The following is a 24,468-nucleotide window of genomic DNA, read 5'->3' as shown; positions in this document are numbered from 1 at the left end:
TATGTGCCCCACAGAGGCAGATGCCAGCACAACTATATGCATTTTCCAACAACGCAAATTCCTCGTTCTTTTCTCCCTTCTTTTCTAGGCTAGGCTGGCAGCCAGGATGGGAGCGTGGCTGGTGGTGAGTCGGGGGTGGGGACTGGGGCACCATTGTCTGGCTGGGACATCAGGTCACTGATACTACTGGTTGTCCACTGGGCAACTTCCCCTGCTATCTGTCCAGATATGGAATGAAAGGTGGGTATAACCTACTCATGTGCTTATCTCATCCCTGCTCTATATCCTAAATGGGATACCCTGACTGCTGCTTTCTCTTCTTTAGGTTTCAGGTCCTTGACTAGACACTGGGTATGCCCAAGATTTACTCTATTACCAGGACTGCTTCCCTCTTCCTTTTGTGCTTCTCCCAAATGATATGGGAAAAAGACAAGACATCTTTTCCCCCAAGGAAAGGCAGGTGGGAGGGCATTCTGCAGATGCCTCAATGATAGGGAATGAACCTCACCCTTCTGTCAACAAACAGCAGGATCTTCAGGGAGTGGGGGAGAGGGATTATGAGGAGGAGTGGCTAGGAGAATGAAGCTGAGGTTCTACTTAACATCTCCCCTCCCGCAGCACACACAAAATTCACACACAGGGTCCCTTCTCCTCCCCCATGGTTGCTGCTCTAAGAGGTCCTGGTAGATATCCCAGGTTTCAAGTCAGGCTGGGGAGGGTCTCTGCCACAGTTCTCAGTAAGAGAATGGAAGTGCAGTTCAGTAAAAACACATTGGACAGAGTCAGGAGTGTCAGCCTTGCTGTTAGCTATATGACCTGAGGAAAGTCACTTTATCTCTCTGGGTCTCCAAGTTCTTCCTTTGTAAAATGAGGCAGTTGGAATACATGAATTCTAAGGTCTTTTTCCATTCTAACATTCCATGCTTTTATCAGTGAAATGAAACAGAGGGACGGAGAGAAAAGGACAGAGGAACCCTATGTCAGACATCCTGGCTCCATGCCACCTTGCTTACCCCTGTCCCTCCCGGGAATTTTACCTCATCCTCATTCTCCACTTTAGGATTGCTGGCTGTTCGTTTCAGGTTGCTGCTGAGACTTATGCTGGCGGTGGCATCTGACTTAGAGCGCTGGTGAGTCCTTTTAGAGGGAGACAGCCCTGTGTCAGGCGCTGGGCTCAAGGAGGGCAGCTCCCTCTTTCGGTGAGCTGGCTTCAGCTCATCTGAGAGGATTAGCTTCCGGAGCTTGGTCCCGCGGGAGTGTCGTTGAGTGGAAATGTGCATGTCTGAAGAGTAGGCCCCCAGCAACAGGGCACACTGGAGAGAAAAGTTAATGCTCTGGCGGCAACGGTGGACGATGTAGGGCTTGATGGCATCACCCACGTCCTCATCCATGTGAATGTACATGTTAAGCAACTGGGGCAAATAGAAGTCCACGTCCTCATTACGAAAGCAGAAGAGCCGGTTGCCGATGTACGCTTGCACTCCAGGCTCCTTGGAGTTATACAGGTATGAAATGGCCATGGAGATGTCAAATAGTTTCGACTCAAACAGCCTCAGCAGCCAAGACTGTTTAGCTGAGTTGTTCTGCCGCCGCCTTTTTGCTCCCTTGGCTGTGCCCGAGGCCACTGTGGCCCCCATCTCATCTTCCTCCTCCCTTATCTGAGAGGGTGGATCGTCCAGGCAACGGATCTCACTGTCCACACCATCCCCATTGACCAACTCCAGTGGGGTGCCTCTGCTAGAGATGGCCACGCCTCCATGCAAAAGCTTGACTTTCTCCAGCACCTCCTGGCAGGCCTTCTGGGCCACCTCAGGGTCAATCACTGATAGTTCCCCGACCCCCTCCGTGATGACACTTAGCAAGGAGCCCCCATTGTTCCCTGATGGGCCAGGAGTGGGCTCAGAAGTTGGCTTCAGCGGGGCAGGCTCCACTACCGTGTCCCCCATGGCCACAGCCAGACTTCGAGCTTCCAGGCTACGGAAGGAAGGAGGGAGGGAGAAAGGAACAGAAAGGGAGACACGTACACACACTGGTTAGTGGTGCCATCCTCAGGTCTTCCCTTCGCCATGAAACCTTCCCTGGCACCTCCTCTCTTTATGTCTTCCTGGACTCATTCAAAATCAGATGAAAAGTCCTCTCTTCCCAGGAAGCTTTCCCTGACTACCTCCCTCCACTTCTGATTGCTACATTACTCTTCATTCCTTCTGCACTTAGTTACTCAGCTTAGCCTTTATTCTTAACTTGTATTTGCAGAATGCTGCTTTATATGTGTTTTGTTCATATAGGTTTACAAATTCTTCAGGTAGACTGGGAAGCAATTCTGGTTTTAATTCCCTTGTCCCCAACTCTTCAAATGCTTTTCTATCTCCATATCTCCCTTTAAATGCCTGCCAATAACCTTTTCCTTTTCCTCTTTGAACTGTATTTTCTTACTCATATAACACTGCATACACTGGTTCTGAACATCTCACCTTTATTTAGTGTTAAAATCTTCATGTATTTTTCTAGTTACAGATAATTTCTTACCTTCCCTTTTAGACTCAAAGTTCCCAAGAAATACCATACCAGGCTTCACTGAGAAGAAAAAGCTCTAAAACCACCATCATCCCTGCTGAACTGTGCCGTTTCTCTGTTCGTCTGACTTCATGACATCATTCTCCCTTTCTCAAGTGCAGTGGCAGCTGAAGGAGAGTGGAAAAACTCCTGAACTTGGAGTCAAATAGGCTGAGGCTCTAAATCCTGGCTCTGCCATTATGAGATGTGTAAACTTATACAAACCACATTATCTTCTAAGTTTCAGTTTCCTCAATTGCAAAATGGGAAAAACATACCTACTTCTTATTGTTGCTGTGTAGAATAAATAACTTTATGTGTGTAAAGGGATCTAACAGAGTCCCTGGTGCACAGCAGTACTTAACAAATGCTAGTTGAATCCTAATCACCTAAAAGGTTAGTAAACAATGCGTGTGCACACACACATGTTGTTTATAAGGGAAGTGAATTGCAGTTAATACTCGTTACTTGAGACTCTTCCAAAACAATTATCCCAACACTACTTTCCCCATTCTCATACATACACCCCAAGAACTGAAGGGGCTGTGAGAAGGCAAAAAGATATCAGGCTGGGACTCATGTGTCTAGAAAGTCCAAAGAACAGGGAGGGGCAGGAATCACATAACCAAGAATCCCTCTCTGGAGGGACTCTCAGAAGGAAAGTCAGCGAGAGAACACTGTTGATAAAAGCCATTGCTGTTCTAGAATGATTCTTCAGAGCCTCACCAAATCCAAATCAGGAGAATCAGTGCAGAAGAGGAGGAAACTTCAAAGCAAGGACTGGGAGAGGCACACTGTTAATGTCAGATCAACCCAGCTCCGGAGTCTGGCTGTAGTCAGCAATGGACTCAGAGGCCTTTTCACAAAAATACAAATAGAGGGAATCTAAGACACACTCAAGAGCATGAGCAAGAGAAAGGCAGAAGCAACTGTGGAGCTGGAATGCAGGTAATTTCCAACTGATAGTGACATCAGCTTTGACACTAGTGAACCTGGTTGCATATACTTTGGGTAAGTGGAAGAAGGCTCAAGATACAGATTCTCTAGTCACTCTGCAAAGCCCATGTTTCCACTGCCACTCTTCCAGTGCCTCTTCTTGCACCTCTGAAATGTTAAGACTCAAGGTTACCTTCATTTGCCCAACATTATATAGTACAGCTCCCTGACTCCCAGCAGTCAACCACTAAAGTTTTGCAGGAAGACAGATGGGGAACTCAAGTTCTCAGAAAGCATCAAAAATGGCTACTTTGGTTTATCTTTCTCCTAACTCTGTCAAGCAAGAAGTTCATCCCCAAATGTAATTTCTCTGATGCAGTTTTGAGCTTGGGATCAGCAAAAAGGTGGCAACTCTTTCACTATGCTCTCTCCCAAATTAGGCAGTGCCCTCTGAGCAGTAGAACCAGCATGGCTGCCTGTGCGGATCTGTCTCTACTCGCAACTATGGGTTGCACAGGAATAATAAGAAGGAAGCTTTAGTCATTCCCTGCCGCACCTTTGTAGGACACTCTGCACCAGAGGGTCACTCAAATTCAACTGGGACCACTACCTTTTAGGTCTGCTTAGAAACTCACACAACAGCCTCAATCACTTTATACAACCAACTCTTTTTTCTCAATCTCTCTATGCTTGGCACATTTTTCTCTTTTCCTCTACTCCAGAGACTTCCAAGTCACCAAAAGCTCCTAAAAATCCACTTTTCAAAAGTTGCAAGGGAAATGAAGTTCAGACATCCTCCACAAACAGCATCTCAGACTTCACTAGGAAACACAAAAGATTTGGAAATGGTCACAATTGGGATTATTACTGGCACCAGGAAGGAAGGAAAGGAGACCATCATTTCTTTTATTCCAGGGCTCAGTTAGAAATCCCACATCACAGTATTCAGGGGACTTCCCGCTGAATAGAACAGGTCCCCAATTTGGCAGCCTCTACTATCCAGGGAACAGACAATGTCAAGAGAAGGAGGAAAACCAAACTCCTCTCGGGTATAGGCAGCTCTGCCACTAGAAACTACCAAACTGGAGCTAGGCCTCCCTCCTGGCCTTTCTGAGCCTCAGGAACTGCCTGCATCTGAAGCAAGTCATGGGGAAAAGGAGGAGTTGAAGGAAATTTAGCAATTTAGGCAATAAGAAATAAGAAATGGATTCTCCCAAACCTAAATCCAGAGATGGTCCTCAACATCAATTCATTCATTTTCAAATGCAAAGAAAATATAGCTTTGATAAGTAACTATTCTAAAGAGAGTGAAAGGACTAGAAAGTGAAAAAGGAAGAAACAGTTTCTGTATTCACCACCTTTCCCCTTATAAGTCAGAGAACAAGAAAAACACAAGAGAAGGAAATCCAGACCTCTAGGATCAAATGACTCCTACGGCTCTCAAGGACATTCAGACAACTGAGGCTCCACATTTCACACTGGGAGCCTAAACTGGCCTTCCAGGGAGACTGGAAGGGAACTGAAGAGGCCAACCCGCCCCAGACTAGCAGCTGGCTTCTAGGAAAGGGGTGTGTGTTGGGGGGTGTGGGGGGCATGTTGAAAACCGACTGGCTCCACACGTTATGTCTGGGCAATGCAGGGAATCTTCAGCTGAGCATCAGAGGGTTGTTCAGGGCAAAGCAGAGAACAGCAGCAGTGAAACAGGATAGAGAGGGTACATATGCATGTGTTCTGTGACTGAGCATTTAAGTAAATGTCTGCAGAAGACTCCGGGGGGAGGGAATGCTATCACTTAACATGGCTTCCTGCCTCTCATCACCTCAAAAGATTCTAGGCAAACAACCCTCCATGGCCTCCGTTAAAGGACTTGGTGGATTGTTCTCTGGTAGCACAGGATATAAGGAGCCCCAAATCAATTTCCTCACTCAGTTAATCACCACTCCCTTCTTAAAATCTTTTTCCATGAACTAGATAAATACAATTGCTTCAGATCAATCCTCACATTTTTTTTTTTTTTTTTTTTTTTTTGTGGTACGCGGGCCTCTCGCTGTTGTGGCCTCTCCCGTTGCGGAGCACAGGCTCCGGACGCGCAGGCTCAGCGGCCATGGCTCACGGGCCCAGCCGCTCCGCGGCATGTGGGATCCTCCTGGACCGGGGCTCGAACCCATGTCCCCTGCATCCGCAGGCGGACTCTCAACCACTGCGCCACCAGGGAAGCCCCAATCCTCACATTTTTATATGTTTCTGTATTTTCATAGAATGACCCTTAAGAGATCATCTAATTTAGTACTCTGCCTCCAAGCGGATAGGTGAGCTCAATTTTCCACTTCCTTTTAAAAGATCCCTTTGGAAAAAAAAAAAAAAAAGACCCCTTTGAGATGGATCATGTGAATTGGAAAAAAGAGTAGTGGAGCCAATATCTTCATCCTACAAGGTAGAGTTAAGAGAGGTTACTAAAAGTTAATGGAAAGAACAGAAGATTCAAATATGTTATTTAAAGTTACACAGGGGACTTCCCCGGTGGTGCAGTGGTTAAGAATCCGCCTGCCAATGCAGGGGCACTGGTTCGAGCCCTGGTCCGGGAAGATCCCACATGCCGCGGAGCAACTATGCCTGTGCGCCACAACTACTGAGCCTGCACTCTAGAGCCCATGAACCACAACTACTTACTGAGCCTAAGTGCCACAACTACTGAAGCCCGCACGCCTAGAGCCCGTGCTCTGCAACAAGAGAAGCCACCGTGATGAGAAGCCTGCGCACCGCAAGAGTAGCCCCCACTCACTGCAACTAGAGAAAGCCTGAGCGCAGCAACAAAGACCCAACGCAGCCAAAAAAAAAAAAAAGTTACACAGGCTTCCGGTAGACATAAAAATGACAATATATAAGCAAGAGGTGTGAATCTTCTAAAGTGCAATCTTCTTTTGTAACAATTAATAAACTAAGAAACAAAGGCACAAGCATTTTATCTAAGGCTATGGCAATAACTGTCAGAGAGAAACACTGAAATAATTAAGACATTAACTCTAGGAGTAGGGATGAAGGGAAAGGGAGTATTGATTTTCATTATAAACTCTTTAAGTACAATTGGATTTGTTCAAATGCATGTATGCCTTTAGTAGTAATTTTTTTTTTTTTTTTTTTTGCGGTCTGCGGGCCTCTCACTGTTGTGGCCTCTCCCGTTGCGGATCACAGGCTCCGGATGCGCAGGCCCAGCGACCATGGCTCACGGGCCCAGCCGCTCTGGGGCATGTGGGATCCTCCCAGACCGGGGCATGAACCCGCGTCCCCTGCATCGGCAGGCGGACTCTCAACCATTGCCGCCACCAGGGAAGCCCTTCAGTAGTAATTTTTAAAAGAAGTTGCTCTTCTAAAGAGACTCCTAATCATCCTAAGCTGCCTGTTCTGTGGTTGAGAATTTCCTCTTCACGTCTCAAGGTTTAACTCAAACCTTTCTTTAAGGAGGTCTGAGCTCATCTTTCCCCCTTAACCTTAACGGTAAACACGGAGATTGAGTACAACCTTCTCCCTGTAGAAACAAAGAGCCGAGCAGTCAAACAGGCTCAAGCCCTACCAGGAACCAGGTAAACACTTACCCAAGGCCCCAAGGCAGGGTGGCATCAGGGGAGAGGGCATTCTCAAGCTACCAACAGGAGGGTAGGGAGAGCAGTGGTCTCTGGGTAGTTAAGTCAATATTGAATCAGGCTGAGAATTCTGTTCAGGACTATAGAGCTGGTATAAGCAGATTCCAGCCAGACAGCCCAAGCCAGCTCTGGGAGCCCCTGCTGTAACAGACAGATGGCAAAGAAAGCAACCTGTACACTCACCTCTCTCTGAATTGTTCCTTCCTGCTGCAAGCTCCAAATGCACTTGAACTAGGCCCTCTCTTGTCTCATGCCAGTTACTGAGAGGTCCCACTCAAACTTCTTCCCCAAATCAAAGAATCTCAATTTGCTGCTTTAGATGGCATTCAACAAACATGTTCTTGTGCAGTGTGGACCCAGCGCTGAGAAGGAAGCAGGGAAACTAGGGGAAATATGACTTCTCTTTGGGGGTGCTTCCAAGGAGTGAAGCTGCTCCTAAAAAGGCGAATTATGAGATTGGACACCGGCTAACGAGGAGGGAGACAAAGGGAGAAGTGGGATGAGGCAGCATGATGACTTTCAAACAGGCGTAGAGTAGGAAGATGAATGGAACTTCATATGCTCTCTTCGCTATCGCAGGCCAAGAGACATGGCATACAAGGAAGCAACTAGTTTCCTAAGGCCTAACTCACTCCAAGTTTTCTTTTCCAGCCAGTTTCTTCAAAGGACTTTCCCACAAACATACTTTCCATCTACAGAATCTGGAGTTATGGCTCAAGTACAAGAGGAACAGCAAAGGTGGTCAGCAACTTACAGCAGTGGGGGAGAAAAGCAAGGCAGATGAAAGAAGCTGGCCTGGAGCTTGTCTTTCAAACTGATTTACTCCCATGGTTGTAAGACTAGAAAGGCCCAACAGAGAGACCAGAATGAAAGGAAATTCTCAGAACAACTAAATCACTACTCATAAATACCTTGTGTCTGAGGAACCCAGAATGTTTTGTAAACAAATAAGTCTAATTTTTTCCCCCAACCCACATCCTATTACTGCACTGATGCCTATACAGTGGACCATTTTCCCAAAAAAAGTCATTCTAAAGGTCAAGTGAAGAAGTCACATGCTGAACTCAGGAGTCCTGATTCTGAATATACAAGCTCTTTCCATTGTCTCATGTTCCTTTTCCCAGTTACCCCCTGACCAACCCCACTCCAGGCCTAAACTCTTAAGGAATCAACCAAAACCATTCTAGCGAAGCCACAGACAGTAAACTGATTCCTCTTAGGAGGGGAGGAGACTCAATTTGTGATCCCTTTAAGACAAGCCTAAAATTAAATAATCCAAAACAAAATTTCTCACAACCTCATTCAGTTTCCATGCAGGACTGTTCGTTCCTCCAACGAAGTGTAATCTGATAGGAACTTCTTTTAAACTTGCTCCATCCTTCAGAAACACCCTACTGTCCAGAGAAAAGCCTGAGACAGCTGAGGCTCCCCTTCCTCCCAACACATTTTCTTCTTAGCTCAAGGTTTAGCTGATCCAGAAATAAGTGGTATGTAAAGGTAAAGAGTATGACAGAGAACACGTAAAGACCATAGGGAAAACAGAACCAAGTGTCACAAGGATCAGCAAAACCCTTGAAACTCGAGGGAGGTGTTGAAGTTGGAAATCCTGAATGGGAAGGGGCACTGTCAGATCTCTCCTCTACAGAAACAAACCTCCAGAGGTTGGGGGAATTGAGGAAGGGTAGAGGGAAGTTAAAGAAAGTTACAGGAATCATAAAGCACTCCAGAGAAGAAGGGTAAGGCTTAAGGTCAAAGGAGAATGTAAGTAGTACTTTGGGAATGATGGGGAGAGCCTAGATCCCTTCAGGAGAAGGGAACAGACAATTCTTGGAAGCCAGGAGCTGGGTGGGTGGGTGGCAGTGGGGTAACGGAATTAGAAGCAGCAGAGGAAGAGAGGGCCACAATCTTTAGATCAGGGAAAAGGGAACCCAGTGCTGGGGTGGCATAGAGACATCGGAGGAAAGGGACAAAATAGGAGAAGGGGTAAAGGCAGAGGCCATGGAAAGATTCGGGGCTGGAGCACAGACAACGAGGAAAGACAGCATGGATGGACATTATAAAAGGCGTCGTGATGTGGAAAGGGTTGACGACTTAAAATAATTCGGGACGGCGGCAACAGGGATAAGAGTGAGGGAGGGGGGAATCCCCGGGCAGAGGGAGGAGCTAAACAGAAGAGGAAGCCAAAAAGCAGAGGAGGACCCCAGGCTTGGGAAGAAAGGGTGGAGAAGGAACCCAGGGTGCAGCTGCCACCGGGAGGGCAGTTTTGTAGTCAAACCCAGGTGTGGGGGCGGGGGACGCTGTGCGGGACAGGGTGGGAGAGGGACCCCTTCACACACAGGGCAGGGGGCACTCACGGGGTAGGAGGAGCTCACCTCCGGGGGACCCCGGCGGAGGGGGTGCGGGCGGTCGGGGTCGGGCTGCCGACACCGCCGCCTCAGCAGCAGCGGCGGCTCCCGGGTTCCATTGGCCGCCTGCGCTTCCCTGACAGCGGCCGCGGCGGCTGCACCAGGCCCCGGCTGCCGGGGCTGCCCTCGGCGCCGCCTGAGGGGGCCTTCGCGCTGCCTCACTTTCGACCGGGCCTCACAACTTTTTCTTCCTCCCTCGCACAACCAAGACCAAAAAAAAAAAGAAAAATCCCCAGCAGATCTCGATTTTCTTCTGAGTTCAGGCCCTTCCTCGTGGACTATGCTTTCTTGCTTCTTCGACGCTCAGGACCCTACTGATCCCATAGTAATGTAGGGAGTCGGGTGAGCTGCCTGGAACATGCCTGTTCAGAAATAGAGAAGGGGGCGGGGAAGAGATATTTGGCAGCTGGGGAGGGAGGAGAAGACGGAGAGAGGAGCTTACGGGTGGGAGGAGGGGCCAACCTTTGGGAGGCGGACTTAAGAGGAGGTGTTCGCGAGGCTAAGGAAGCCGAAAGGGAAGTAAAATTTGCTGGATAAGGGGAAGGGGCTCCCGGGCTAGAGCAGAGAGCGGCAGTGTGGCAGGCGGGCGTGGGTGCCCTGTTAGAGGAGTGCAGACTTATCGCGTACTTCAGAAAGCACAGGAACATGCAAATTATATGTAAATGAGCCCGTTCGGCTTAGCAACCGAGTTACCGTAATTGCAATCAATGGCTTTCCCCCTCCGTTATTCCACACGACTTCCTTAAGTAAATCAGGTCAGGGGATGGACGCTGGGGATCCAGCTGGACAGCAGAAAGACAAAGGGCAGGCGGGGAAAATAGTCACCTTCACTATCCTTTTCCTACTCATCTTTAAGGACGATGGCAAGATTACGCCCCTTATCGCTTGGGGGGAATGGCGCGGTCCAAAAGCGTCAGTCTTTCGCCGTTAGCGGCGCGACTCGAGGTGGCGGTTCTGCCTCCGAGGTCACCACCTGCCTGGGCAGCCTTCGGCCTCCAGCCTCCGGACCTCGATCCAGCCAGGGAGGGGCTGGACAGGGCCAGGTCGGGAGAGGTGAGTGAAATGAAAAAAGCTTGGAGGGCATAATCACTCCTTCCAAACGAAACAAAACCATATAAAACTAAACAAATAAAAAATACGCCCCGCAAATGGACTTCTGGTGTTGCTTTTGTGTATTTATCAGATAGCTTTATTGACTAGGAACCCTTTACGTCAGAACCTCTGTCCCAACCCTCACAGGGCCTTACTTAATATTCTACATTGGGGCTAGTTGTTTGAGCCCAGATCCTGGATGCCACCTTCCCTGCCACTTAAAGGCTGTTTGATTTGGAATGACTGATTTAACCTCTGTGAACCTCCGTTTCTGTGTCTGCAAAGTGGATCCGAGAATATTAACACTTTACAGGATTTTGTGAGGATTAAAAGAGAGTACAGGTTACTACTATACATAGTACTATATTACTATTATTGGGACAATAATATAGGATACATGACAAAAGGAAAGAGGATCACTGCTTCAGTGTTCGGGAGGCAGAATAAAGATTAATAGCTTGAAAATACCTGTGTAAAACGTGCAGTATGTACAAAAGTAGAACAAATGGGGTACCTGATTGCTGAAGGAACATATTGTTAATTAATACAGAAGGCCACTCTGCATATGATGAATGAATGAATGAGTGAAAGGTTTCTCAGAAATACTGTGAGCCAGCTCAAAGAAGAGTTGCTAGAAATGATCCAGCCAAAGAAAAAAGAGGAGAGAGCATCCTGAAGGGAATTTGCTCATATCATGGGAGGGCAAGTTGATAAGCTAGGTTAAATCAGGAGTACAGTAAGGAAAGATGAGCAGAGAAAGAGGCCAAGAGTGCCAAAGATAGTTTAAATTTGTCACCGCTCGTCTGGCGTGGGGAATCACCAGTCCATCTGTCAGGCCAAGCAGCTCTTGGCCAGCTCCCAGTCGGCTGTCTGGCAAGTATGGAGAGGTGATGACCCTGGTTTACCCTAGAGTTTAAAATGTCACACATCCATCCCCTCAAGGGATAGGGATCCCAAAGGCTGTAAGACGGCTTTTTGAAACACTGTAAAAAGAGATGTGACAAGCTTACTTTTTATAGTAGGAAGTTTTTTATTTTCCAGTAACATCTCTGTTCAAACTAAGTAGGAACTTTTTGTAGCTACAGCAGTTATAAGTCCTTTATTAACTGAGACCCACCCCCACCCCATATACACACACTCACACAGTATTATTAGGTAGAAGATTTTGTTTCAAGTTTTCTGTGTTCATAGCTCTAAGGGCTCTTATGTGTAAATTTCTGTGCATCTCTTTATGACTTTGTCTTTCTGCCTTCTTTTGGAATTTTCTTTGTTTCCCTCTATTTCTGGGTCTCCAACCTCCTCTAGTCTGAGCTCCTCAAGGCAGGAGAGGATTTATCTTTGTATCCTAGCTGTATCCTTAGTCTCTACCACAGGAAAAAATGTTTATGTTTGTTGATACAGCAACAGATTGAATGCAGAAGCAGATACGAGAATCCAGTCAAGCATTAAATTTCCAAAAATGCAGAACAGGGCCAATTGTCTGATTGTTTGTTGTCGTAGTTGTTCTGGGAAAATAGTATCTTTCTTAAATGAATTAATAAAATATTTACAAACAAATGTTTTGACTAAATTATTCCCTTCCCTTCCTGTTTGCTTTTCTTTTCTCCTGTCTCCTTGTCAGATTATAAAACTGAATGCTATTCTGTTTCCCATATTTAATTTAAAAGCATAACATTTATAATATTCTCACCACACTGAAACTATTTTTTAGATTCTCTTTCGATAGAAAAAACACCACTTACCTCTATCTTAGGTCCCAGGGAGCTGCTACAGGTATAGATGGTTGTACATGGATGACCCATGTACATGGCGACTCTATAGGAACCCCATACTGTCCTGTATGCACGTGAAGCCTCTTACTTTGGTGCGAAAGCATGTACGCATGTGGCACCTTGGGGTGTGAGAGCAGGAAAGTACCAACAGCGTCAAGTAATGTTATTTATTTATTTAAATGTCATCAAACTGGGGAAAGAAGTTGGCTTCTTCATCAAAAGTTGGTAAAACTAGAGGACCCAGGTCATAATACAGCTCCAGTTATATTTTAAACACCCCTATGGTTAAAGAAATTATAAAGAGTAATTTTTCTCCCGAACCATAGATATTATGGGCTTTTTTTCAGAGAAAAGAAAAAGAAGCTACTAGCAGTTATTGCTTGTAGGCTCCTACTGTGTATGAATACAAACGTTACCTCATTTATTCCTTACAACCCTGTGAAAGAGATTTTATTTTATGGAGACTGAGCTTCAGAATGGTTAAGTCATTGTTTTTTGAAACTGTTTTACTTCAACCCACAGTAAGAAATAGATTTTATAATCAGGACCACTGAAGAGCACATACACATGTCTTCACTGAAATAAAGGTTTCATGAAACAATACTTACCCTTACTATAGTCAATGCATGTTGATATTTTCTATTCTATTTTATTTCACTTTTTAAAAACACTGTTTTGCACCCTGCTAAATCAGTTTCACAACCCACTAATGAGTTGCGATCTATTTTTGATTCCTGTTTGAAAAAACTGGACTAAGTGTTCAAAATCATATGGAAACTGGTAAAGCTTTGAACTGAATTCATGCTCTTTCCAGTAAGCAAATGCTTCTTCATGAATATTTCTTAAGAAATACTGCAGGGTGGGAAGGAGGGAGACGCAAGAGGGAAGAGATATGGGAACATGTGTATATGTATAGCTGATTCACTTTGTTATAAAGCGGAAGCTAGCACACCATTGTAAAGCAATTATACCCCAATAAAAATGTTAAAAAAATACTGCATTTTATATATATATATATATATATATATATATATATATATATATATATGTTCAGATTAGCTTTACCTCATAGGGTGCAGCCAGCCAGGATGATCCTAGACAAAGGACTTAGGCCTACTGATGAACCACAACATGAGACAAAATACTTAGACAAATATATAATGACATTAATTCCTCCATTTAGCATGTGGTATTTGCTTTGATTTTATTAAGAAAATTGATTGTTACCCACAAAAATAAACAATAAATTCATTTATTTGAGGCCATAGACTAAACATATTGAGTTTGACTTGGTTTAATAGCAAAAGATTATTTCAAATTTCAGTAAACTATAAATTACCTCTAACAATTTACGATACGGCTAAAATGAAAAAAGACAACAATGGGAGTGGGGAACAGGGTATTGGGGAGAGAATAGGGAATGGTAGGGAGGAAGCAGTAGGCAGTCCCCCAAACCTTAGTTTAACACTTCATCTAATAAACTGAAGATTGCTTGAACTACAGATTAACTTGTTTCATGTTAGATTTTTAAAATAGGGTAAAGATTTAAAATAGGCTACTTAAAAGTCCCCTAAAATTCATATAATCTCAAAATCACCCAGTGGTCTTGACTCCCAAAGTGAATGGATGCATCCCCAAACCCAGTCATGGTGAGGGCAATATTTCCTTGGATGCTTCTATCTATTCTAGCACCAGTGGTTTATTTTTCGATATGCCTATGATCTCTAACATGTCAGCAGCCTGGTCCAGTCCCTCATCTCCACCCACGTGGATAATGGCAACAGCTGCCTGGCTGGTTCTATTTGACTTCAGTTCCTCCATCCTCTAATGCAAACTTCATACCTTTCATTCATTCATTCATTCAATCAATGGGTAACTTTCAACCATTCATTCAATGGTTGTGTGTTCTTCTTCCAGTTTCTCACTCTTGTTCACACACATCCCTTCTGCCAGGTGTCTTTACTGGGTTGTACTGCCATGTCTTTGCTCACGTCCCTTATCCCCAAACCCGTGCTTTTCCTGGAATGCCCTCCTCTTTTTTATCTATTTAAGCTCTACTTACCTTAAAGGCTTAACTCAAGCCTACCTTTTCCATGAAGGCTTCCCAAATTACTCAATCTCTTTGAATTTACACCTCTTATGCAGCAGAATGAGGATCATGATTTAGTTCTTTTTACCATGTCTTCTGTTGTTCTGTCCTTGCTTTATGAATTAGACTTGTCCTACCCACCTCTACTAGGAAGTCATTTCTGATCTATATGCTATTCCTCTGGGCTCTCATAGCTCTCTGTGCTTACTGCTAACATAACTCACACTGTGCTATGATCACTATTGACTTGAAGACAGTGCCTAAGTCAACTAGCTTCCAACAAGTGCCTAGGTCTTAAAAAACAAGAAGGGAAATGTCAAAACCACAGTAATGGACTCCTACTTCTGGCAGCACGGAGAAGAAAAAGGGCTCTCCCATTAGAATACAACTGGATCCTGGATAAATTCCAGCAAACATAATGTTTAGCACATCGCTGTCCTCATCAGAAAGTAGAAGAGATCACTAGAGGAAGGAAAAATAACATTGAGCTGAAACCTTATGAAGGATGAGTAACGTGCAGTAGGAGAAGCTGGCTTGCCCTGGGGACAAATGCCAGTATCATTATTGTGAACAGAGGCTAAGCCCTGGACCTGGCCAAAGCAGGGGAGAAAACCTGGGACTCCTGAATTAAATGGGGACCCTTTTTTCTTTTTTAAAGATAGATTTTATTTTATTTTATTTTATTTTTGGCTGCGTTGGGTCTCCGTTGCTGCGTGTGGGCTTTCTGTAGTTGCGGCAAGTAGGGGCTACTCTTCGTTGTGGTGTGCAAGCTTCTTATAGCTTCTCTTGTTGTGGAGCTCGGGCTCTAGGCGCGCGGGCTTCAGTAGCTGTGGCATGCAGGCTCAGTAGTTGTGGCTTGCGGGCTTAGTTGTTCCGCAGCATGTGGGATCTTCCCGGACCAGGGCTCGAACCCGTGTCCCCTGCATTGGCAGGCAAATTCTTAACCACTGCACCACCAGGGAAGCCCAAATTGGGACTCTTGAAGGGGCTAACACAGTCTCAGGTAAGGAGTACCCTTTGTCTCCTGGCAGAAACAAATGCATATCCTCTCTGGAGGAAAGTACACCCAATTTAGGCCTACTGGATTCCCTTAGATTAAGGAATCTTAATCTAAGATTAAGAGCTCAAAATAGGACCTCAAAATACTAAAATACAAAATATACAAGGAAATAAACTGCCATGGGCAGGAGTCAGCAGAAAACAAAACAACAGATTTAGACATCCAAGATAAGTTACAGAATATAAAATAACACTCCCAACAAACGTCAAAGAATTGGTATCATAGAGACCACATTTTCTAAGCACAAGTGATTAAACTGAAAATCAGTATCAAAAAGATAAAATTTTAAATATCCAGATTTTGGAAATTTATAAAACTTTTCTAAATCATGAATCAAAAAAGTCATAAAGGTAATTTAAATATTCTTAGAACTAAGTAATAATTTAAATACTTTAAACAGAAAAATTTGGAGAATATAGGGAAGTGGGTCTTTCAAAGTTTATAATAGAAAAAAGACAGCTTGAAAATTAATTAGATAAAAATTAAGATTAAAAGTAAGATGTTGTAAAAGAACCTAACATTAAATCTAAAGAAAGCAGAAGGAAATACTATAGATAAGATTCATAATTAATGAAGTGGAAAACAAATATATAAGGCAGAGGATCAACAAAGCCCAAAGTGGCAGCTAAAATCAGACAAGTAAAATAAATGTCTGGTGTAGTTGGCCAAGGGGGGAAAAAAGAAGATGCAAGTAAACAGAAGAAATGAAAAGGAGGACACAACTACCCAGGGAGCAGAGGCAAAAAGGAACATGGAATAAATTTCATTAAAAAAAAATGACATAAAACGCTCAAAATTCTAGAAAAACATTTTACCTAAATTGACTCAAGAAGAAATAGAAAGCCCAAATAGCCTACAATTATTAAAGAAATTAAATCAATAGTTAAAATATTTCCCACAAAGAAATGCCAGGTTCAGAGGGCTTACCAAGTAAGTTTTATCAAAATTTCAAGGGACAGTTCATTTCAATCTGATGTAAACCCTTCTAGAGAATGAGACAAGAGGGAACAGTCTCCAACTCAGAGGGTGTACAGACCAAAGGAACCATCTTAGAAATCTTACTAAAAACAAAGGCACTGGGACTTCCCTGGTGGCACAGTGGTTAAGAATCTGCCTGCCAATGCAGGGGACACAGGTTTGACCCCTGGTCCAGGAAGATCCCACTTGCCACGGAGCAACTAAGCCCGTGCGCCACAACTACTGAGACTGTGCTCTAGAGCCCGTGAGCCACAACTACTGAGGCCGTGTGCCACAACTACTGAAGCCCGCGTGCCTAGAGCCCATGCTCCTCAACGCCACCGCAATGAGAAGCCTGTGCACTGCAACGAAGAGTAGCCCCTGCTCACCACAACTAGAGGAAGCCTGCACGCAGCAATGAAGACCCAACATGGCCAAAAAATAAATAAATAAATAAAAATAAAGACAAAGGCACTAACCTGTACAAGAATGTTAGTAGCAGCATCATTTGTAACAGCAAAAAACTGGGAACAACCCAAATGTCCACTGATAGGTGGATGGGTAAATTGTGGTTTATGCACTTGAAATATTACATGGATAAAAATGAACAAATAATAGCTATCTACAACAACATGGATGAATCTTAGAAATAATGTTAAGTGAAATAAACAAGCAAACCACAGGGGAGTATTAGGGAATAAAATTTTGTAAAGCTAAAAAGCAAAACTGAACAATACATTTTTAAAGAATATATACATATATGGAAAGATAGATATATATATATATATATATGGCAGGTAATTAATAAACATGAAATTAAGGATAGTGGTTACCTCTAGGGAGAAGCAGAAGGATAGGACAGGGTAAGAACACAAGAAATTCAATGGTATTTCTAATGTTTTAATGTACAAATTGGGTGATGGGTCATTTAATTATTATGCTTCATAATTTATCCATTTTAAATATATTCTTTATAGATATCAAACATTACATATTATAATTTTTAAAAATCTGCAACTGTGGAAATAAATGAACAAATGAATGAAGGCTCCCTGAAAGAAAACTGAGAATCCCTGACAGAAGCTACCCTATGCAGAAGACACAGTAGGTCCTCAAGTAATTTCAGCTGGTTTACTGCTTTTTCCAAATACATACCTGGATTCCCTTCCTACTGGTGCTCCCTGATATGTGCAGCTACCCCCTTCCATACACATAGCCTAAGCCCCACAATCCTGGCTAAGTCCTGACACGTACATGACAAGAGACTGACACCTGGTGGATACAGAATGAATTTAATAAAACGACTAGGGAGTAAATCTTTCACTCTACATGGTGAAAGAGGCAGTAGGGTGGGGGACAGGGAAGCAGGAATGAGAAGAAACCTAAAATTTGGAAACAGGAAAAGGAAGGATATCCATCTCTGAGATGTAAAGAAAGGGGACTGTCATCTAAACGAGACTAAAGAGATAGTCCCTAAAGAAGAATGATTTCCCTCTCATTCCTTCTGAGACTGGAACAAGAGGAAAGAGATTATAGCTGCAGTAAGGAAAATGCAAGACTATTTGGAAAAGAGGAAGCAGGTATAGCTGGTCTCAGCCTAGCAAGCTAAAACCACAGGTACTTCATAGCAGTGGCTAGGTGTCAGCTGTCTCCCCAGGAACTCCCCACTCCCAGTTTCCATTTAGGGATCTATGTGATTCTAAGGAGGCTGATCCTGCCCATTTTTCAAAAGGTACAGTCCATGATGTAGAATAAATAAGCAAACTAGCATTTACCAAACTCCTGGCCACAGTGATTGGTTAGGGGCAGGCATGTGACCCAGGCTGGCCTAACCAGAGTGAATCTTAGGGCTTTTGCTACAATTCCTGGCACAAAGATGCCCTCTCTTTCTGGCTGGACATAAATGAGGAAAACGTGTAATCCTAGGAGTGCTGGCAGCCATGAGGTGGACCAGGCTTGATCCTACAGAAGGTAGAACAGTAGGGGAAGAAAATCAATCACGTATTTAGAGACATACTGAGCCACTGGATCAGCTTTACCTGGAGCCAGCACTACCCCTGGACTTTCCAGTCACATGAGCCAATACATTTTTATTTTTAAGCCAGTTTGAGTTAGGTTTTCTATGATTTAAAATGGAAAGATGCCTAACCTATACATTCATCATACTCCATCCCTATATTTCCACAGGATAGCACAGGGATCCAGGTAAGATGGTCAGTACAGATTTATTAGTGACTCTAAAGCCAAGGGTATTGAGCTGGAAAGGTAAGAGGCAAGAACCAGGCACTATGCAAGACAGGGTGCCTCAGCTGTCTATACAGAAGAGAATGAAGAGCCAAGTGAGAAGCAAGTGCAAAGAAGGGCCTCTACTAGGCAGACAGGTAGAGTTAACGTAGCACTCTTCCCCACATACCTATCATGGGGGTGTTGCTTTGGGGTCTTTTCACTCATGGGGTAAGGAGCTTTGAAGCACATGCCCCTTTAAGTCTTTATTACCCTGTGCTGCAGTGTCTACCTCTCCCTTGACCAAATGAAGAGCCTCCTTTTGGCTTCTACTGCCCTTGATGACACTCACTTTCGGGGTGACAGGAGGAATTTTATCTTCTGCTTCTTTGGCATGCCGGGAACTGGGGCCCCTTCCTCCTCTGGAAACAGCACCATCCGCCTGACCTTGGGCAAGCATCTCCTTCTCAGCCTCTCCCATTGGCCCTGGCCTCTCTGACCCTCCAGCTGAGTTGCCTTGCCCTCCAGAGGCCCACGTCTCCAGTGGTAACCTTGAGGACTGGGCAGAGTCCACAGCAGCTGCTGACTTGTCAGGGGTAGAATTCCTTTCCCTACTTCCACCTGATTTTTTTCGAGGGCGCCCCCGTTTTCTTTTGGCATCACTTCCTGTATCCTCTATATCCTGCTTCGTTGCTTTAGCTGGTGGGTCCTGCCCACTGGCCTCACTCACAGGTACTTCAGCTGTCCTCTTCACACCCTTGTCATGGGGTCCCGGGTCACCACCTATGCCCACTTCCCTGTTCTCTGTGCCCCTCGGCTGAGTGAGCCCCCCAGGTGGAGCTTGCCCAGGCCCAGGCCCAGGTCCAGGTCCAGGCAAAGCAGGAACAGTTGGTAAGATCATGTTAATGATGGGCACAGCTGCTTGGGGTCCCCCAGCTCTAGGGGGCAGAGGCAGTGTAGCCATTTTCAGAGTGCTTGAAGAAAGCTTGGGGGCCAGGACGGGTGGAGAGACTCGGATTGGTGGAATAAGCGAGCGAGGGGCCCGAGGGAGAAGCAGAGGCAGCCGGGCCACTAGGGCATTAACCTGTGGGTTATTGGCTGCTGGCGCTGGGCTCTCCACTACATTCTTCTTTCGCTCTCCGCGTGCTGGGAGGCCAGCCCCAGCCCGGGGGTCCAGCTCCTTAGGAGGCTAAAAAGTAAAGAGAAGAACACAAAAAGTGGGAAGACTGGACAGCGGAGGAAGTACAGACACAGGAGGTGAGAAAGTACTGGACCCACTGGGTGAAGGATATACTAAACCCCCAACCCAGGGGAGCCAGGTCAAGGGCATCAACTTCCTCACCTGGGCCTGTCTCTCTGGTCTCTTATGGGCTCCGCCCTCCAGATTCTCTACACCATTCTTGGATTTAGATGACCGTTCCCGAGGGGCATGTTCATCCTCTTCTGCAGAGGTGCCAGAAAAGGTAACAAGGTGAGGAGGAAACAGAATGGAGGAGGGAGGCGATTCTGATTGACTGACTGGTAGAGGCAGGGGAAAGAAGGTGGTCTAAGGTATGTCCTAGAAGGCTCTCTAGGAATAGAAGGCAAATCCAAGGTGTCTCTATCCTAGGATGTGGGAGGGCCTTTGAGGTTGAAAGTGGCTGAGGGTTTCTCAGAACATAAGAGGGGGTCCACTCACCAGCAAGCCCCATAGCCTTGAGCACATTGGCATGTGCAGATCGGGCAGAGATGAGATGCTGCTGTAGCAGGAAGCGGGCGACCTCAACGATGGAACTGAAGGACCGTTTCAGGATTCGCTCTGCCCAGTCACAGGTCAAGGCACAGGCTGCTTCAACCAGTTCATCTCGAGGTGCTGGGGTTACTTCTGGGCCCATTTCTGGCTGCAGTGGGGAAGGACACGCCCAATCACACTCTGAACAAAGGACCCTCCACCCCTCTCAGACACAGTGTTGACCATAAGTAAGACCAGACTAGGGATGGGAGTAGCCTCTATCAACCCATCCCAGAAACCCACAAATTCTCTCCCTCCTCTGCCTCAGCTGTAGGGTAGGCAGAAGGGCATGTCCTATATACCCAGAAACTGTGTGCAGAATGACCTAGGCTGTGTCAGGCCTCAAAACATCTCCCAAAGTCCTCTGACTTCTACCTTGGAGAGAAGAGTGCAGTTGGAGGGTTGTTACTTACACTCTCAGAGCCCTTTAGGTCAAGTCCGGGCAAGGGCGGCATAGACACCAAGGTCTTCCTTCGTATGCCACTGTAACAATATCTGACGTTTAAGTTAAGGGGCAACCAACACATGGGGGTCTCCAAGCCCCTTAGAAAGGTTGGGCTGTTTCCAGTCCTGTCCCTTCACATACTAAGTTTTCCTCCCCAGGTCCTCTAGCACAACCTCTCCAGTCAAGGATACTTGGACTGGCCCCGGCCACCAAGCCTTCGGGCTTTGATGTCAGGGAAGATCTCTCTGATGATTTTGCCAAAGTTGGCTGTGCTGAGTGGGCGGCAACAGGCGAGACTCTCACAGTACTTCCTGAGTGCGTGGGGGACAGAGTGGGAAGATACTCAGAGAAGGAGGTTTGGGAGTGGGTTCAGAGGGTCCCTGGGGATGAAGGTTGGGAAACCCTTTAAGAAGTCAGGCTCTATCAAGGCAGGGAGCTCTTCAGGGATGAGGGGGTAGTCCTGTGCCCACCATCCCACCCACCCCCCATCCCACCCACCCCCCATCCACCCACCGATAGGCATCATAAACACTTTGTTTTGGCAGGCAGGTGTCAGTATGCTCTTCTAGGTGGTTGCGGATCCACCTATAAGCATACATGTACTCCTCATTGCTGAGTGTACTTGGCTCTGAGCTGCAAGAGAAGTAAAAGAGACAAGTATTACTAACATCCCAACAGTTGCCCTGGTTCTATCCAGATTATCACCTCAGTAGTGCTGGACTGAATCAGTTCATCCAGAATCCACCTTTCCCTGGTAAACCAAGGCAGGTGAGGGACTTTTCTTCCCCACTAAGGATACTGTTATGAGGATTCCTATTCACCCTGCCCCTTTTTAGGGAGCCTTTCTTTAAGAATCAGAACCTCTGGGCTTCCCTGGTGGCGCAGTGGTTGAGAGTCCGCCTGCAGATGCAGGGGACACGGGTTCGTGCCCCGGTCTGGGAAGATCCCACATGCCGCGGAGCGGCTGGGCCCGTGAGCCATGGCCGCTGAGCCTGCGCGTCCGGAGCCTGTGCTCCGCAACGGGAGAGGCCGCAACAGTGAGAGGCTCGCGTACCGCAAAAAAAAAAAAAAAAAGAATCAGAACCTCTGATATCTAAAATTCTAGCACCAAACCTACCTTTTGTCTCCAGTACTGGGCCCTGAGGGGAGCTGAAGGTAGAGATACAGCTTGTCGTTGTCTGAGAATTTCTGTACATCTTGCTGAGGTAGGGAGGAACAGAGGCAGGAGAAATAATAAGGCCAAGAAGGACCCAAGGTAGGACCCTCTGATCCTCACTAAAAAGTTCAGCTGACGTAGTGACTGGCAGGCTGACAAAGGACCTTAGAAATGATTTGAGGCTGTGCGTTCACTCTGCCCTGAGGAGCCCTTAGGGGCTACCAAGGTGAGAAGGGGAGCGGAGGGGACCACCTCTGATTTTATTTCTATTGGGCTTCTACACAAGAGGTCACAGAGATGAAGTGAGATGCTCCAGGTCAAAGTGCTAGGAAGTTGCAAGGCCAATTATCTTCTGACAGGGTAGACAACACTGACTTGCATAAACCTTTCTTACCCATATCCTCACCATCCTCATCTCCCACCAATTCTGTCTCCCTGTTGCCCTCTTCCCCAGAATACTCACCAGGATTCCCTCTACTTTGTTCTGCACGGCCTTGCTGTGGAGAAGAGGAGAAAGCTGGAGGTCATACACAAGATTTTTCCCCATCCCTATGTCTGACTGCCAGGGAGAGGACGAGGTCTGAAAAGCCTAGCAGGTGCTCAAGTACTGCTACCATGATGAAGAATCTCCCCTGGTCAGATGCACTTGCTTGGGAGGGGGAGATCATCTACAGAGGAAGTGAAGTGCTACAGGGATCTATCCCCAGGTCCGGAACGAGGTTTAGAGGTGGTGATGAGTACTTACGAAATGGTACCTCGGAGCCTCTGAAGGAGGGTGGTGGGTTCCCCTGCCTCAGCACTACCTGAGGGGGCCCTTCCCCCAGTCTTTGGGCTCTTAGCATCAGGTTCATCTTCTGCCATCCCGGCATGAGGGCTGGAGTTGGGAGAAGACAGGACAAGAAGATTTAACTCCCCCCCACCCCGCCCCAAGGCCCCAGGGCACTCCTCATCTCTCTACCCAGGAAGATAGAAAAACAGAAAGAAAGCCTCCAAATTTCCCCAGTGGTCTTTTTCTAAAACTCGCCTTCTCCAAAAATTAGAAATTATTCCATTACTTCTCCAGGGCCATATATACCCAGAGATCTTTGCCATCTCCATTCTATCTGCCCCACCTTTCTGCAGTCTCCTAAATGTGGAAAACTGTAAAGGAAGAGATAGGGGCGATTGGGAATCCACGTTAGAAAGAAAATTTCATTTCTGCCTCTGACCCCATACTGCCCTCCTTCCCCTCAAAAACAACAATAACAACCACAAGACAAAGTTGTTTAATTCTCTAATATGCTCCTCACCACTGAATTTGCCTGGGAGGTCAGAAAGGATACGAACATTTTCTGCCCTTCCAGGCTTGGAAAAAACTGGGCCCAAGTTCTCATTACTTAATCTCGCCACGGCTTCCCCCGCAGCTCCCCCTCCCCACGTCGCCGGCCCCTACGTCATCTCCCTCAACATCCCATCCTGATGCGCGCCCCCACCTCCCTCCCTTCCCCCTCCATTCAATCCCGCGTTGCTGCAAAGTGAGGGGTTCAGGGTAGCGGAACTCCTGGGCTGGGCGTAGGAAACCCGGTTGGGGGAATGGGGTCCCAGATTCGGGGCACGTGCACATGGGTGAAGAAGCAGTTGAAAATACAGCCAAAATCTTTTTCTGCTCTCCTCCCAACTCATATTGCGCCCTCCCTACCTTTGAATAGTCGCCTTCCAACACAAGCAACAATAAAGGTAAGGGAGAAAGAGAAACTACCTCGCAGCCACCTTCACTCCAGCCCAGCCCCACGGTCCTGGCCCAGCGGGCTCGTGCGTTGCTTTATTTTCTTTTTTCTGAATGGCTGGAACAGCCCCGATCTGCCTAGATACTCGGACGGCCTGTTCTACCATTGGTTGTTGCTGCCACCCGGAGACAGAAGGCGCCGGGCTCGCACCGGCGGCAGCTAAAGTCTGCCTGGTAACAGAATCTGATTGGTCAATAGGGGAGGGAAAATCCAAAGTTGGTCTTATTTGAGTCAAGAGGGGGAAGTCCGGGTTAGGTTTCGGTTAAAACTGGGGTCGGTTGGGACTGCCGGTCCCAAGAGGTTCTTCTCTTAAAGGGACCGCAGGACGAAAGACCGGGTGCTCGCCTCCTTCTGGAGCTTTCTTTGCTTTTGCTTTCTCCTTCCGTGTTTCAGTTTTGCCTTCGGTCGTCAGAGCTACAGGAAGAAAAGATTCAATGGATGATAAAATAACTAGAAAATTATAGGTAGTAGTGATGGAAGTTCGCTGTAAGCTCACATTATCCCCTTTTGATGAAAAGCAAGTTGAACCATTCCCCCCAGCCCTCACCAGCCAACACGCATGAAGACACTCACAAGAAACCTGCAAACACAGGCTCACATTC

At 46.2% G+C, this 24,468-nt stretch overlaps 2 protein-coding genes across 18 annotated transcripts in view; both read right to left on the bottom strand.

The window, feature by feature from the left end:
* PI4KB (phosphatidylinositol 4-kinase beta) overlaps nucleotides 1-9,921 on the bottom strand; it is a 29,166-nt gene extending 19,245 nt beyond the window's left edge. Inside the window, exons 1-4 of one of the 13 annotated variants that reach the window (XM_033415549.2) lie at nucleotides 9,503-9,921; nucleotides 7,314-7,565; nucleotides 2,566-2,681; nucleotides 1,038-1,974 (exon numbers count right to left, since the gene is read on the bottom strand). In XM_033415549.2, the coding sequence (XP_033271440.1) occupies nucleotides 1,038-1,974; nucleotides 2,566-2,606 (978 nt within the window). In that variant the 5' untranslated portion in view covers nucleotides 2,607-2,681; nucleotides 7,314-7,565; nucleotides 9,503-9,921. Of the gene's footprint in view, nucleotides 1-1,037; nucleotides 2,682-7,313; nucleotides 7,566-9,484 lie in introns of those variants that run through there. The other 12 variants (XM_033415548.2, XM_033415538.2, XM_033415539.2 and 9 more) reach the window with 12 other exon arrangements.
* A 3,539-nt stretch (nucleotides 9,922-13,460) lies between these two features.
* RFX5 (regulatory factor X5) lies at nucleotides 13,461-24,226 on the bottom strand. 5 transcript variants are annotated; one of them, XM_033415551.2, is made up of 11 exons: nucleotides 23,839-24,225; nucleotides 22,846-22,974; nucleotides 22,564-22,597; nucleotides 22,062-22,144; nucleotides 21,458-21,577; nucleotides 21,136-21,255; nucleotides 20,913-20,994; nucleotides 20,407-20,608; nucleotides 20,071-20,171; nucleotides 19,813-19,917; nucleotides 13,461-14,950 (listed from the first exon to the last, which is right to left on the bottom strand). In XM_033415551.2, the coding sequence occupies exons 1-11, from the start codon at nucleotides 23,970-23,972 to the stop codon at nucleotides 14,948-14,950; spliced, it is 1,113 nt and encodes a 370-aa protein (XP_033271442.1). In that variant the 5' UTR covers nucleotides 23,973-24,225; the 3' UTR covers nucleotides 13,461-14,947. The 5 variants fall into 5 exon arrangements, with proteins under 5 accessions (XP_033271442.1, XP_049557896.1, XP_012394295.2 ...); XM_049701939.1 differs by lacking the exon at nucleotides 13,461-14,950 and adding an exon at nucleotides 14,957-15,408 and having other exon boundaries at nucleotides 23,839-24,226; XM_012538841.3 differs by lacking the exon at nucleotides 13,461-14,950 and having other exon boundaries at nucleotides 17,390-19,917; nucleotides 23,839-24,223.
* Between the last annotated feature and the right edge of the window lie 242 nt (nucleotides 24,227-24,468).

The sequence above is a fragment of the Orcinus orca genome, chromosome 1 (genome assembly GCF_937001465.1).
Source record: "Orcinus orca chromosome 1, mOrcOrc1.1, whole genome shotgun sequence".
Lineage (NCBI taxonomy): Eukaryota > Metazoa > Chordata > Mammalia > Artiodactyla > Delphinidae > Orcinus > Orcinus orca.
This window is presented reverse-complemented; position numbering and strand designations above follow the sequence as displayed.

Bases quoted from the DNA above. Each gene is read 5' to 3' on its own strand.
- RFX5 (XM_012538841.3), bottom strand. From the start codon at position 23,972: ATGGTAGAACAGGCCGTCCGAGTATCTAGGCAGATCGGGGCTGTTCCA. The intron at 20,995-21,135 runs GTATCCTTGACT...CTTAAACGTCAG, and splicing joins GGTGGCCGGGGCCAGTCCAA to ATATTGTTACAGTGGCATAC. The intron at 20,172-20,406 runs GTGAGTGGACCC...GCACCTCTGCAG, and splicing joins CAAGGCTATGGGGCTTGCTG to AAGAGGATGAACATGCCCCT.